Raw genomic sequence first — 14,470 nt, 5'->3', positions numbered from 1 at the left:
TGGACAAACAAAAAAACACAACCTCTAAAAATTCAGGACGAACCTGAAAAGCCCTACAACCTTTCCAAGTCAACTTAATTTGACCTTCTCGAAACCTTTCATTTCCTATGTCCACTTGTGCATGCCTTAAGTAATTTTGGCACAACTTTAACAAGGAGCTGATTTGCAAAATTTACAAGCATTTGAGCCGTAATTTGATCAATCCATTTCCTGACTCAATTGGAATTGTTATTTAAACTATGAGGCTGTTCATTTTTTGACACTTTGAACATATAACGGTGATGATGTTTTATTTATTTTTTATTTTTATTTTTCCTTTGTAATTTTGCTTGCCTTTTGTCAATTGTTGTTGTATTTTATGTTCAATAAACAATAAACAAACAAACACTGTGAGACCAAGAAAACACCACCAACAACTTCAAACAGGGTGTTCTCACGCGGTGGCAACACAAGAGACCGGTAAGGTCACAGAAAGGCGTACACAAATGGACACCCTTGCAAATTTTCAGCTCCTTGATAGAGAACAAGTTGTGTAAAAAGTACTAAACCGTTAATCAGTGGGACAGTTCACCTGTAAGGTCATCGCACATTTCAGGTTCGTCCTTTCATTTTACCCAAAAGCCAATAGAACTTTTTGTGCGTAGTGACTACATGAGTGCTTTGTTTGCAATAGCTGTTCGAAGATCAATTATGTTCATTTGTTAGACTGTGGGCGCAATAGGGAAAAAAGTTCTTTTCAGGGTGCCCTCGTTTTGCGACGGTCCAACATCGGCTGCGCTTGAATCCTTTATATTGAAATTGCTATCCGCGGCCCAATACCAGTGAGGAATAATTGATATAGGGTGGTCAGATAGGTCTGATTATCCAGCAAGATTATACTGTGGTGTGGGTGTGTTACGAGTACTTTTTCTTCCTCCATCTGCTCAAAATACGGTTGGGGCTGACAAAGGTAAGTTAACCATGCTTAATATTTACGATGGCAAATCCTTACGGGTGAGGTCAACACAGAGTTGGGCCTAGCCTCAGACTCTGTTGTCAACATGCGGCACTTATTAACCAATGATAATGACTGAAATAAGTTGGAGCTCAAATACTACAAAGACATTCCCCAAATTCAAAATTACGGAGTGTTTACCGCTGCAGTGTAGTAATCAGATAAGCTAACAATCAGACGAGCAGCCGATTCTTTTCTGTTACTTGTTGACTGCAATTATGACTTACTGATGCATTAGCGTAGGATAAAAATTAAGTTAAAAAAATGACACATTCAAGTCATGTCGTGCCCCTCCCCCTCAACCTCCAGGAATGTGAATCCATCGTAAATCCAAAGACTCCCTGTACTTCCTCTCTATCTGACAGCTGCCAAAGTGCACTACATGAAATCCAAGCAGAGCCGGGGGGTAGAAAAGACACTTAAGGCATGGTCACCACATAATTCCAAAGCCACATTTTCTTTACATCAGTCATATTGCATTGGGTTTACAAATAAAAGGGAACGCACAAAACTATATGATAAGTTGAGTGGAACCACAACATCTCTCAAAAGGATGGGAAAAACAATCCATGTATCCTGAAGCAAAAATGGGAGTGCACCGCTTGACTGCAACCTGCAGGGGCGCTGTGGACACTGTGGACACAATCTCAATTAGTTTGTGTCCTAAAGAAGAGAAAAGAGCAGTTGGGCTATTTTGACACAGACCTGGACGACGGCGCAACTCTTCCAGGCTCCATTATTCTGCTAAAAACTGGCATCCTAACAGGAGCAGAACATTGCAAGACATATTTTCCTATACCAATTATTAAAAAAAATTAAATTAAAAAAAAAAAACGTTCTTGGTTAGTCAAAATGCCCATTTCTACTTGCAGAGTACAATCGAACCTACAGTAGATATAAAGTCTCCATACCCCTGTTCAAATGCCATGTGTTTGTGAAAATTAAAAAATGAAACCAAAATAAATATTTTCAAAACCTTTTTTCACCACCATAAAATGTGACTTATTTGTACAAATCAATTAAAATGTGAAAAAAAGCTCCGCTGTTCCAGGCCTTTCCTGACATTTCTGTAATCACATCTTATCGCCACGGTCCTTAGCATCAGCTGAGTCTTATCACGTCTCTCAAGGGATGTGTACAAAACAATTTTCCAGGCATTAAATATACCTTACAACAACATCGTCATCGAATGGAGAAAAGATGGACCAACAAGCGGCGTGGCCAAGAATGGTACATCCCTTCACAAGGTATGAAAAGATGAGAGGAAAACTGATCAGGCAAGATGCCAAGCGACCATGAGCAATACTGAACGAGCTGCAGGTATTTTGGGCAAATACTGTCAATTTGTCTGATAGATTTATTCTTTTTCAATTGCGTTGTAAAGGTTACGTCACGTTAATTGTGGAAAGTAATTTTTTTTCTTTTCACACCAAAGCCTGACATTTAACGGGGGGGAGGGGTGGACTTATGGTATCCACTGCACCTGGTGGCTCAAGCTACAAACTCCCCTACAACTCTGTTGCCACTGTCCTGTTAATTAATGCAACACATGCAACGGTGATGGTTGGGGACATCACAACAGAGTCCCTGTCAAAAAACGGCAGCGCGACCGGTGTCGCCGCTGGTCCGCGGCAAACAAAACGCTGCGGCACATGAACGGCGGGGGATGGCCGCGACGTCCCAATGCTGTGCCCCTCACATGTTGTACGCCACATATATGGGGTCCAGTTGGTCGGCCAGGAAGCCGTCTCGCAGGTGCATGCGTTGCTTCTCCCCTCTGGAGTTGATGGGGATGACGCCGGGGTCGACCACCACCACCACGCCCACAATGAGGTAGTGCTCCTCCAGCACCACGTTGGTGACCAGGGCCACCAGATCCAGGGCCTCTTGCTCCGAGCCTTCCAGTTCCACCACCACTACGAGCAGGTTGGTCCAGGTGAACACGGCGCTTCACATAAAACAGGAAGCAAATTCGTGAATTATATATCCTGTTTATAAGGGGAGTGACAAAAAAGCGGCTTTGACTGAAAAGGTGTGTGTGTGTGTGTGTGTGTGTGTGTGTGTGTGTGTGTGTGGACGTACGTACGTGTCTATGTGTTGTAAACAGCCTATAGTTAACTCATTCACTCCCAAAGACGTTTTGAAACGTCTTTTCAGACGTCCAGAATTGGCTGGTACTGAATGAGTTAATACAGGGGGGGAAACGTGGACAGATGATTTGCGGCTCACCATTCAGCTATGCTCTTATGGGAACGGATGACAGAGGTCTCGATGTCAATCGGGTGGTATCTCATTCCCCGAAGCTCGAGGGTCTCGTCCACCGAGCCCACCACATAGAGGGCATCATGGCGCTCTGAGATGTGCGCATGCACACACAAACAAACACAAATGAATACCGTCTTCCATTCCTTTGGCAGCTTTTTCACTTACCTACAAGAGGTAGTGCAGTATAAGATAAGATAAGATATCCTTTATTTGTCCCACACTGGGGAAATTTACAGTCTACAGCAGCAAGATTGTGTGTAGAAAGAAGAAAAACAAAGTGTTTGCATTCACAAAATAAATGTTACAGTTTCAATGTACACCGTTCAATTAAGTGCAATATAAATATAGATATAGATAAGGTGGCTGTACTATTTACAATTGTTTTTGTCTTTTTTGTATTTTGTCATTGTATTAAGTCATAATAAAATTACATGGAGAGGAAAAACAAATCTCGTCCATAAATACACAACTAGGAAGTAGGAAATGGATGAATGAGGTATTGTAACTAATAAAATACTACATTTGTGTCCAAGATGCTTTCTATTATTGGAAGTAGAATCAGGTCAGGTTGCTACAACCTCATTTCCTTTGAAATTATGTTGTTAAATCCCAGCTGGGAAATTTTTATTTATTGATTGGTGATATTTATATGTGAAGTAAATGCTCTGGTTGACGTAAATCAAGTTTTTTTTACAAGTATAAGCTTTAATATAATAAATAGTCATGGAGAATTCAATATTGGGCAAAAAAATATGTGATTAAATATTAAGGGCCATATCGCCCAGCACGAAACAGGAACCTTAAATCAAAATTTGTTACCCAATTACGTGACATTCAATAATTTCCTCGCACATACAGTGTTTGAGAATCACCAAGCTTGCGAGAGAGAACACAGTCAGCAAGGGAGTCATTCTCACCTCCGCTGGCATCTGTCAGTTCGGTGCGGCGCAGGAAGCCCAGGTAGCCCGTCCTTGCCCACACCGTGTGCGTGTCCCCGAAGCTGAGCTTGGTGTTAAAGTGGTCCGCGTGCAACGCTTCTTCTCCGTAGACGGTGTAGTAGCCCGTCGCATTATGAGGACTACTCACCCACACCTGGTTCACGTGCGCGCGCACGCACACACACACACAAACGGCACACGATTGTCACCAATAGGTTTGGCGGCAGTGTGTGGATTGCAAAAAAGGAGAAAACAGGCTGCGCACGACAGACGTGTTTAGACATTGGGTGGTATCCCACCGGCAAAGTAATTCACCACAATAAAATTGACAAGATGATTTTTGCAATCTCAAAGTAATTACCTCCATCTGCCAACAGTTAGCTTGGATTTTTCTATTTGTGTTTGTTTGAGTGCTACTCTTCTTGTACTACTTTTGTTTGTATTTTTTTTATCAGTCTGAAGGCCTTGTACTATGCTGCCTCTCATAGGTCAGTTTTGGTACTACAACAGGCATCCGCTTTGGTTTTGGAGTTTGACAATTGCTTGTGAAAAATATGGTGAGGTTATTGTTATTGTGGTATGTGTTTAGCCCGCTGTAGTGAGGTTGCAGCTCACCTCTCCAAGATGAGAATCTCCCAAGGGCCCTTTTGTCTCCGTGTTGGCAATAATCACCTTGACTCCAGGAAGGATCTGCAATCACAGCAAGATGACTGAGTCTTCTGCATCGTGTTGAGTGTTTATTTTTTTTTGTTTTGTTTTGTTTTATTTTTTTGTGACACTGTACCTTGCCGGACTCCATCAGGGGCAAACTGTGCGGGGATCCTCTTTCCACCAGGCGAACCCTGAATGAGATGCAAAAACAGAAATTACGACAAATTTCTCATAGCACGTGCCTTTTCCATCATCTGGAACACTTCAGACTGAATATTTACTGAATTACGATCGATTATTATTTGAGTTTGAGTTGAGTAAACGTAGGTCAGTGCTTTTGACAAGCGTTTCCAAGCCCTTGTTGGCTCTGACTTCCCACAAGTATTTTAGAGGTCACCGCCTCTCACCTGTCATGTCGCAGAGCCCTCATGTCCACATAAACCGTTGTGGGGTCCGGTCCCGCTGTGCCCTGATGAACAACAAAGATGCAGAAATGAGCAAGTTGGACATGAACGCGTCCTTCTGGTTTGCCATTAACACGATAAGTTGTTAGACGGCAACATTTTTAACTCCGGGAAAATATCGTAGGATTTTTGAAAATATTTTACTGATGCTCAGATTAAGAAGATTGACGCTACATGACAAAACAAAAACATGCTTTTCAGTTATTCTTTTAAATTTTGAAGCTTGAAAAAAAAACCAACAAAAAAGTATTTTCATTTCCTGTCACTGCTAGCTAGAATTTGCTGATCGCATGGTTCTGTTGCATTTTAAAATCTCATTATATTTATAACATGCAAGTAGAATATATTCAAAATGCGTATTTTAGTTACTTGCCTTGTTGAAAGAAATAATATGGTTCGACCGTTTTGTAAAATCTCAAGTTACATCTTCTTCAAAATTGTTATTTTGAACAAATGTATCATTGACAAAGGCAAAACGTTATTGGGACACAAGTACAGCACCACATTTATATCTTTAATTAATTTATTTTTTATTAGTATGATCGGTTTCATTCATTGCACCCTGCTCTCATGTCCTAAACAATTTCGAGCATCTTTTAATCAATTAAATCAACGTTGACTTTGAATTACTCAGATTAAATTCACAATAATTCTCTTCTCAGTCAATTGGAGTCTTTTCAATTTACAATTATTTTCCTGAACTTTCTTTGCTGATTGGCTGGGTGAAATCGCTCGGTTCTACTGCATAATAGTGATGTGGTTAGGGGGTCCATTTTGACTCCATGTAACAGGGTTCCTTGCCCTCATCAAGAGCTACCCGAGAACTATTAAAAACAAGAAATGACTGACCAACAAGAACATTAAAACTGGACATTTCAGACGCAGCAATTGCTTCAGTCGCCTACATGAACACTCACACCCAAATTCCATTGCATTTCTCTCGACATTGAATTGCGCTTGCTTTGGATGTGTCGTCATTCTCACGCCTCTGCCAAATGTCAATGCAAAGCACCAGCTAGCTATGAGGGTGAGTGACGGCCAACTTAAGGGCGGCAAAGCCAGCGCCAGCGCGCACGCACACACACGGGAGGGCTTCGCACAAAGCTGAGCCTTCATTCGGTACGTCATCACATAAAGCCAATGGGGTTTTAAGAATATAGAAGTTTCACTTTGCACCACTACAATAAATCAATTTTCCCGCAGTATTTTTTTGAGATACACCTGTAGTGGTCAACTTGTTAACATGTTCAAATGTTACTGAAAACATTGTTAAGGTTTTACAATCGTGAAATTTTACCTTGGAGGGATTTTCTTTTAATCTGAATTATGGGAGGTTCCACAGTGTCAGGCAATCCCATGAACAAATATTTAATTTGTGTACGTGTGTGATCACCACACATTTTACATGAGCAAAAGTCCGAAACAGGCATCCGCCGATTCGTTGTTCTAATGTAAAGCAGCGCAGGCGGCATGAAGGCATCCGAGAAGCAGCCGATGAATCGAGAATGGCAGACCTGGCCGCAGACATGTTTGTGACAAGATGGAGCTGAATTCTTGCCACAATGAAACAAAAACCATGAAGGCACAAACATAAGAGACACGCACACGCACACATATGGTGAGACAACAACAAAAAAACAGCAACAGCCCCCAAAAATAGCAAGCAACCACTCTTGTCTGACAGTACCTGCTCGACCAGTTTCCCTAACCTGTTGGGCTGACGGGACACATAAATAAAAGACATTTGTATGCGTTTATGTAGACATGTGGACGCACACTCCAATGCAATACATGCACGCAAAATAAAGAAAAAATCAAGAGAAGAAAAGATCAACGTTTTTGCACACGCACACACACACACACACACACACACACACACACACACACACACACACACACACACACACGTCACATTTAAACATTAGGACAGAGTGGACGGTCACATCATTAGTACACCTACACAATCTAATAATTATAATACATCTTGGATTTACAATAATTGAGAATTTTTTGGGGGGGGATAAAGTCCATCAATCAAAAATGTTTGGTTTTGATTGACATAGAATTGTGTTCAACTCTCAATGCAAAAAAAAAAAAAAAAAAAAAACATACTTCAAAAATAAATGATTAGAAACACTGCAGCATGGTGGCTAGTAATCAACAAGTCTGCCTCATGTTTGTGCGATTCCGGGTTTGAATCTCAGTTGAGACCTTCATGTACTCCCTTATGTTTATTTGGGTTTCTTGACTTCCTTGCGCGTTCCAAAAACAAAACATGCATTTTTTGTTCACTGAAGATGAAATTTGGTCATCGGTGTGAATTTGAATTTGATGGGTTGTTTATCTGTATGTGCCCTGCGATTAGTTTGCAACCGGTCCAGGGTGTACCCGCCTCTCGCTAAAAGTCAGCCGGGATAGTCTAGCACACCCCCCACCCTAAGGAAGAAAACTGCTATTGAAACTGGATGGATACTTTATTCATCTTTTAACTAAATTTTAAATACAAAGGCTAATATTCATCATTTAGATGACGACACCTTTTGATGTATAACTTGGGAAAATGTTAACGAAAATGTCTTGGGAACTAAAATAAATATATAAATAAAATCATCCATCATCCAGAAAAAAAAACAAAAACCTTTTGATATACAACCAGTTTCAATAGTGTCGATCACAACTGAGTGTGATTTAGCATACATCTCTTAGATTGTATCTGAGATTGTGCAGGTGTACCTAATGTTGTAGCCAGTTCGTGCGTACATAAAATATTGAATACCGTGGAGATGACAGCTTATCCGCGGAATAATTACCCCCGCACCGCCGCACACAGTTAAGAAACAGGTCTAGAAAGGCTAATATTCACCATTTAGATGACGACACCTTTTGATGTATAACTTGGGAAAATGTTAACGAAAATGTCTTGGGAACTAAAATAAATATATAAATAAAATCATCCATCATCCAGAAAAAAAAATAACTTTTTATATACAACCAGTTTCAACAGTGTCGATCACAACTGGGTGTGATTTAGCATATATCTCTTAGATTGTATCTGAGATTGTGCAGGTGTACCTAAGCTGTAGCCAGTTCATGTGTACATAAAATATTGTATTACCGTGGAGATGACAGCTTATCCTGACTGATGACTGCTCACCTGCAAACAGATGGCCACGTTCACCCTGCAGCCGAAGGTGGTGCTCACGGCACGCGCCGAAAGCCCCAGGTCCTTGAAGATCTTGGAGAAAGACTGCGTTAGCGCTATGCGAGGACGCTCCTCCGCCACCACCATGCACGTGCGCACACACGATAGGTTGACGTTCCGCAGCTGAAGATGGGAGATGAGTTAGCCATGAATTCCATACTTAAAGGGGAAGTCAAGTAAGTCAACAAATTATATTAGGCGGCCACTTTGCTACTTGCCGTCGACTGAAAATGATATCGCAATTGCTCAGGGTTTAGGTAACAACACACATGGCTCAGCATCAGAAAATAGGTGACTTGACATGCTACAGAAAATTGACTTTCAATTGCTAGGAAGTCGTTTTAAACAACCAAGTAAGTCTTTTGTAATCTGCCAACAGTATTTCTAAAATGTGGGTGTGAGCACAACGTCATAATATGATCAGTTCAGTGAGAAAATCCAGAGCACACCCCCCCCCCCCCCTAAATTACAGTGTAAGCGTGGCTTTCATATGATTCTGTTCTTAATTTTTTTTGTCACTGATTTTGGACATCTATTCAATTTTGGTACAAAAATAAATACACGACTCAGCAATTCATTACCTGTAATCAACAAGTGGTCATCTGAAGCAATTCACGAGTTGCGTATCACGGTTGAACAGATGCCAAGATTTGTTCCACAATGCAAGCTTTTATTAACAACTAAAGGTCTGCTCTGCCACACGACATCAATATAACAGGGTCTGTTTAACAGGACAGTATGTTGACGGGACCACACGGTGGCTCATTTCACACTGCACTTAGGCAAGCACAAAATAGTTTGAGTAAATGAATCTCCATACCGCCCCAAAAAAGTGTCACACTCACCCGTAGCGCTTCCGTCTGCGAGCCCAGGCCTTTGGTGCACATTTCCATGACTGAGTAGGAGCAGAAGGTGACACGAACTTTGTACTGGCTGACGGCAGCCAGCCATACACACACGTTGCTTTCCAGCTCCAGAGGGGGAACCAGGATGGACTGGTGGCCAGAGTACACACTGTAAAGCACAAACATATATGGATTAATTTTAAAAAAAAATTAAGGTTGATAAAAAGTTGGCAACTGGCAGGAATGAGTATGTGCAGCACAGTTTTTTTGAACGAACATTGATGACGGGTCACTGAAAGGTCATTCAGCATGACTATGATGACCCTGAAGGTTCTGCAATAAAGGAGCGGTTCAAGAAGATATTGAGGTCATGGAGCGGTCCAGTCAGTCTCTGGACCTCAACCCAAAAGAAAAACCTAATCCATTCTGAACTGTGTGTAAACCTGGTGACCAACTACAAGAAATGCCATACTTAGCAATAAGCGTTTCTCGACCAAGTATTAACTTATGCTTTGGATTAAATATTTCACTCAATCAAATTTAATAAAATATAAATCATTCTATAACTTTTTTGGAACTGATTGTTTTTTTTTTGTCCCAGGGATTCACTTTATTATTGAAGTGGTTAAAAAAAATACTTTGCCCCACTGTAAATATATAACGTGGTGTTTTATTAAAATAGCTTGTGTACTTTTTAACTTGCGCAGTCACATTTGGCGGTTAATATATCTGATAATTATACAACAGTGAGTGAAACTCTGATATGATGTATGACCATGGCTCACCTGCACAGGCACCAGAGCGCGAAGCCCAGGCCGCAGTACGGGTCCAGGCAGATGGCGATCTGGCGAGAAGGGTAGAGCTCACACTGTAGCTTGATGGAGCGACACAAGGCACCAGTGGCCGCGTGGGACATCTGTGATAGAGAAAAAGACGCAGGGCATCTGAAAAGATTCATCCAATGTCTAATCATGACAATTTGTGAAAAAAAGAACAACTCTTGCAGTACACACCTTGACTCCTGCCAGGATGCCTGTGGTGGAAACGCTAAAGTCAAGGTAGGCTAACATCTCCGGAGTTGGGGGTTTGTAAATCTGAGGGCTTTTCTTCCTGGGGAGGTCATCTGAATAAACAGATTAAAAAAAAAAAAAAAACATTTGTCAGCATGAAATAAAGGCGTCCGTGTTGTACATCATAACTCACCTGTGTCCAGCACCATCGGCCAACTCTTGATGTCCACTGCAGCAGCAGCCTCTTTGGATTTCAGCAGCTTCATTATTGCTTGAGTGGTCAGGATACACACTGACTTACTGACCTGCAACACGCGGACAGTACACTGACTGCATTACTACTTCGTATAAATCAGTGGCGGGTGGTCAGTTTTGGACCTGAGCCTTCAGTGGGTATTAAGGGATTTAATCCACTTCTTAATAATGCGATAACATCACAATATGCACCCCCCCCCCCCCCCAAAAAAAAAAGACTGTAAATAACGAAAAATACATTCAGACTGCAGAGCGTGTTACTAAACTGTTCCTAAACATCCGACATTGGACATACTCACCAGAGATAATGCAGAAGCTCCTACCTGTCTGTGGAGGGTAATTTGTCCACTCTACATAACTATCCCCCCTACCCCCAAATAAAAATCCAGATTGAACACAAGCCACTCTGCTGCAAAGCAGTGTTGGTTGAAATAGCCCCATAAAGTCCGGTTTTTCTAGAAAAGTACACCTTGAAAGTGAATTCTCAATCGTGGTCCGATATCGTCCTCCATCGTAAAAAAAGCTTCGGTCGCACATCCAGCTGAACCAATCAGAAGCGATCGAGTTGCGCTTAAACATGGCACCAGCCACACCATTTTTCAGTAGCCTGTAGTTAATAGTTTACCCACGTCTGGTTGACAGGCTGCGTTGTTACCTCAACAATCATCTTGACGGTGGGAAGGGTGGTGGCCAAGTTCTGCGGGTGTGGAGGTCTGACCGTCACCGGGACACAGCCAGCATACAAGCAGCCATAGAAGGTGGCAATCAGGTCGATACCTGCGCACAAACAAATGCCCTGACTTGCTGCTTTACCATTCACATGCTGCTGGCGTGACTGTTTGTCAGAGAGAACCTCAGGGCTATGTTTCGAGTACCTGGCATGTAGACAAGGGCAACATGGTCCCCGGTGTTGAGACGTGCCATCAAAGCTGCAGCCACGCGCTCGGCCCGCTTGTGGAGCTGAAGACAAGACGCTGCACTGGCCACCGTGCCCTACAGAATCACATGGCAAATGTATCTATGCAGCCATGTCTGGCAATGGCTCCTTCATAAACAGTTGGCATTTCAGTTGACTAGTTCAGCGATTCCCAATCTGTAAATCCATGTGTAGTGTGGAAGATGCAAAGTTAATTATGTTTTATTGATGTCCATGTTGTTTTAATTAGGTAGCCCATGGTAGCCATCAATTAAACTTTAGTAAGGTCACCAGTGAGGTCATATAAGATCAAAAGTAATTCAAAATAATAGGAATGTACATTTGTAGCTTTTACCATGTTTTAGTAAACAGAAGTTGAACATTGGTAAGTTTCTCATTTCAAAAGAAAGATTCTGAGAAAAAGGGCTTTTTGTGAAAGGATACATTTCAAGCAGAACTTTCACTTTGATGATGGTGTTCATCCATGTTGTTAACACCACACTGCTTCCGCACGTCACCTCATGACGTGGGATCGCACCGTACGACACCCCACACCCACTCACACGGGGTGTGGACCAAATAATTGGGTTTTTACAAATGCAATTTTTTTGCGTTTTGGCATTAATTGAGTTCAAAGAAATGCAGAGACACAGCTCCGCAGATGAAAACATACATTCTGAATTATACATGTGCTATTTATTCAACAATGAGACTCGCTTTTCAATTCAGAGCTGAGATAGAAGTGGATCTGCAGAGGTACCTTGGCATTGAGAACAAGGAACAGCTGATGGTCTGGAGTGGCCTGCGCTCGCCACTGTAGCACATCTTGAATGTAGAGGAACTAGCAGTGCCAGGAACCATGGACACAGAAACAAATGTGAGTTTAACACATGAAGCATATAGAATGGGGTACAATTGTTTTCAACTCTTTCCTTTCCTGCATGAATGAAGAATGCCATCTGTGTTATTACTCTAATGCTAGTTCACAAAAAAAAAAAAAAATACAGTATTTTCACATACTACTGTTGGAAAACAACAGTCAACCTCACCATAGTGGACAGTGATTCAAAATGTGTGATGGGGTGATGAAGAGTCATTCCATGAACCCTGAAACCTTTCCTCCCAACCCCACTGGTGAGTACCTGCTCATTGTCTTCCAACTGGGTCACGTCTCTCCCACAGGCCTGCGCGATCCTCTTCCCTGCCACCAGGTTGCCTACGATCATAGAAGCGGGCCCGACCTCTGCAGAACGCACACACACACACACATCCATCCATCACTCATTTAAAACAGTTCCGACAAAGTATCTTCCTCCAGCGGGCAGGTTTACGGCGGTATACCCGGCTGCTTTTGCCTCGGCTTGGGGAGGTTGGTGACGCACGTGTGAGGGCACATTAAGACATTGCAAGGGTGCAATGCACCCTCCAAGAAGCGCTGTTTGGTCTCTGATATGTGAATGCCACCGAGGGGGGCCTTGGGAAGCGTGTTGGCAGGCACCAGGGCCAAGCAGTAAACACCCACTTGGTGGATGCTGTCGATGGCCTGGAAGAAACGCAGGAGAACTGTTTTTTTTGCATATATTTTCATACACGGCTATAACCACTTGCACTATAGAATGATATCCAATGCAAAAGCTTTATACAGAGATACTGTTTTGATGGGCTTTGCTGAAGAATTTACGGAGAGTACACGGCATCGTTTCATATAAACTTTCGATCAAGTTCAAATAAAGGCCCATCGATTGTCTGCCACAATGTTGTTTAAAAAAAAAAAAAGTTGCAGAGTCGGCACCTGAAGGACGCGGCTCATCCACTGGAAACTGTCTTCCTCAGAGGCATCCGGTCTCTGCTCCGCCACCACGACAATCCTCTCGTCGTGTAGCACCGACACAGAAAACACAGCTATCCTGCAACGCACCGGGCACAACAACCCTCGTAAAAACAATATTGGGATTTGAAAACTCATTTGCCACAAAAACAATCACACCTGCGCAATCTAACAAGATCCAACAGGATAGCTTTACTCAATATTCGGTCTTATTTTGCTCGATGAGACATATTCTTTTGAGAAAACAACAATGTATCCTCAAATGAACACCATCTGCTGTGTGACTTACTAACTTATGAAAACACACTATTAAAACAATATTTTAACACATACACAATTAAATGCGAGCATAAAATATATGGACAACACTGTATGTACTGGAATGTTTTTTGTTGAAGAGGCTTTAAGAGGGCAGTGTCTGATGGGATGGCGTGTGACGTCAAGCAAGTCTGCATGGGAATTTTCGGGCATGAGCTGTGGCCAATAGCAGGCCCAATGCGAGTGTGCTCATTGTATTTTACCATTCTCATGATACTGAAAAGGGTCGAAAAGTGAATCTGCAACGGTGGATGTGTACTTATACCCATGCCTTTAATAATGCATAATGAGAGTGCGTGACGAGCATATCTGATCTCCTCTGATTGTGCAGGTGCACCTCTGGTTGCGGCTGGTGGGACTGACAAACAAATTGTCGGGTCTTCTCACCTTCCCCTGTAAACAAACTTCATGGGCTCCACCGCGAGAGCCGTGGCAACAACGTCGTCAGCGTTGTGCCTCCGCCCACTGACCACCATCAAGCCATCCATCTTCCCTACGACGAACACGAGGCTGTCCTGGTGGCAGAACACAAAGAACACATTTGGAAACCATTCACTATAGTCTTGGGGCTGCATTTACATTGCATGGCTCAAATGACACTATTCAGATTTTTTACGACTCTTCTGAACGTGGATTCAAATCTGATATGTAAATGCTAGAGCGACGTACGCGCACAGTTCGGATATAATCCGTCAATGGTAGCTTGATGTCCCTGAAAGACTCCCACATCTGCCTCAACAACACAAATAAATACTGTCCATAAAAAAAAAAAATAAAAAAAATG

The 14,470-nt window shown here is 42.3% G+C and overlaps 1 protein-coding gene across 2 annotated transcripts in view; it reads right to left on the bottom strand.

Moving 5' to 3' along the window:
- Window positions 1-384: 384 nt before the first annotated feature.
- Window positions 385-14,470, bottom strand: part of LOC109523275 (disco-interacting protein 2 homolog A) — a 75,796-nt gene continuing 61,710 nt past the window's right edge. Inside the window, exons 21-39 of one of the 2 annotated variants that reach the window (XM_019882296.1) lie at window positions 14,074-14,201; window positions 13,333-13,447; window positions 12,882-13,083; window positions 12,683-12,783; window positions 12,301-12,381; window positions 11,500-11,617; window positions 11,280-11,401; window positions 10,563-10,674; window positions 10,373-10,482; window positions 10,145-10,275; window positions 9,360-9,528; window positions 8,467-8,637; window positions 7,000-7,029; window positions 5,256-5,317; window positions 4,982-5,039; window positions 4,813-4,887; window positions 4,177-4,351; window positions 3,224-3,347; window positions 385-2,942 (exon numbers count right to left, since the gene is read on the bottom strand). In XM_019882296.1, coding sequence (XP_019737855.1) covers window positions 2,690-2,942; window positions 3,224-3,347; window positions 4,177-4,351; window positions 4,813-4,887; window positions 4,982-5,039; window positions 5,256-5,317; window positions 7,000-7,029; window positions 8,467-8,637; window positions 9,360-9,528; window positions 10,145-10,275; window positions 10,373-10,482; window positions 10,563-10,674; window positions 11,280-11,401; window positions 11,500-11,617; window positions 12,301-12,381; window positions 12,683-12,783; window positions 12,882-13,083; window positions 13,333-13,447; window positions 14,074-14,201 — 2,337 coding nt within the window. In that variant the 3' untranslated portion in view covers window positions 385-2,689. The remainder of the gene's footprint in view (window positions 2,943-3,223; window positions 3,348-4,176; window positions 4,352-4,812; window positions 4,888-4,981; window positions 5,040-5,255; window positions 5,318-6,999; window positions 7,030-8,466; window positions 8,638-9,359; window positions 9,529-10,144; window positions 10,276-10,372; window positions 10,483-10,562; window positions 10,675-11,279; window positions 11,402-11,499; window positions 11,618-12,300; window positions 12,382-12,682; window positions 12,784-12,881; window positions 13,084-13,332; window positions 13,448-14,073; window positions 14,202-14,470) is intronic. The other variant, XM_019882295.1, reaches the window with a different exon arrangement.

Source organism: Hippocampus comes, unplaced genomic scaffold (assembly GCF_001891065.2).
Source record: "Hippocampus comes isolate QL1 unplaced genomic scaffold, H_comes_QL1_v1.1 scaffold111, whole genome shotgun sequence".
NCBI lineage: Eukaryota > Metazoa > Chordata > Actinopteri > Syngnathiformes > Syngnathidae > Hippocampus > Hippocampus comes.
Note: the sequence above shows the minus strand (reverse complement) of the source record. Positions and strands in the feature narration are given on the sequence as shown.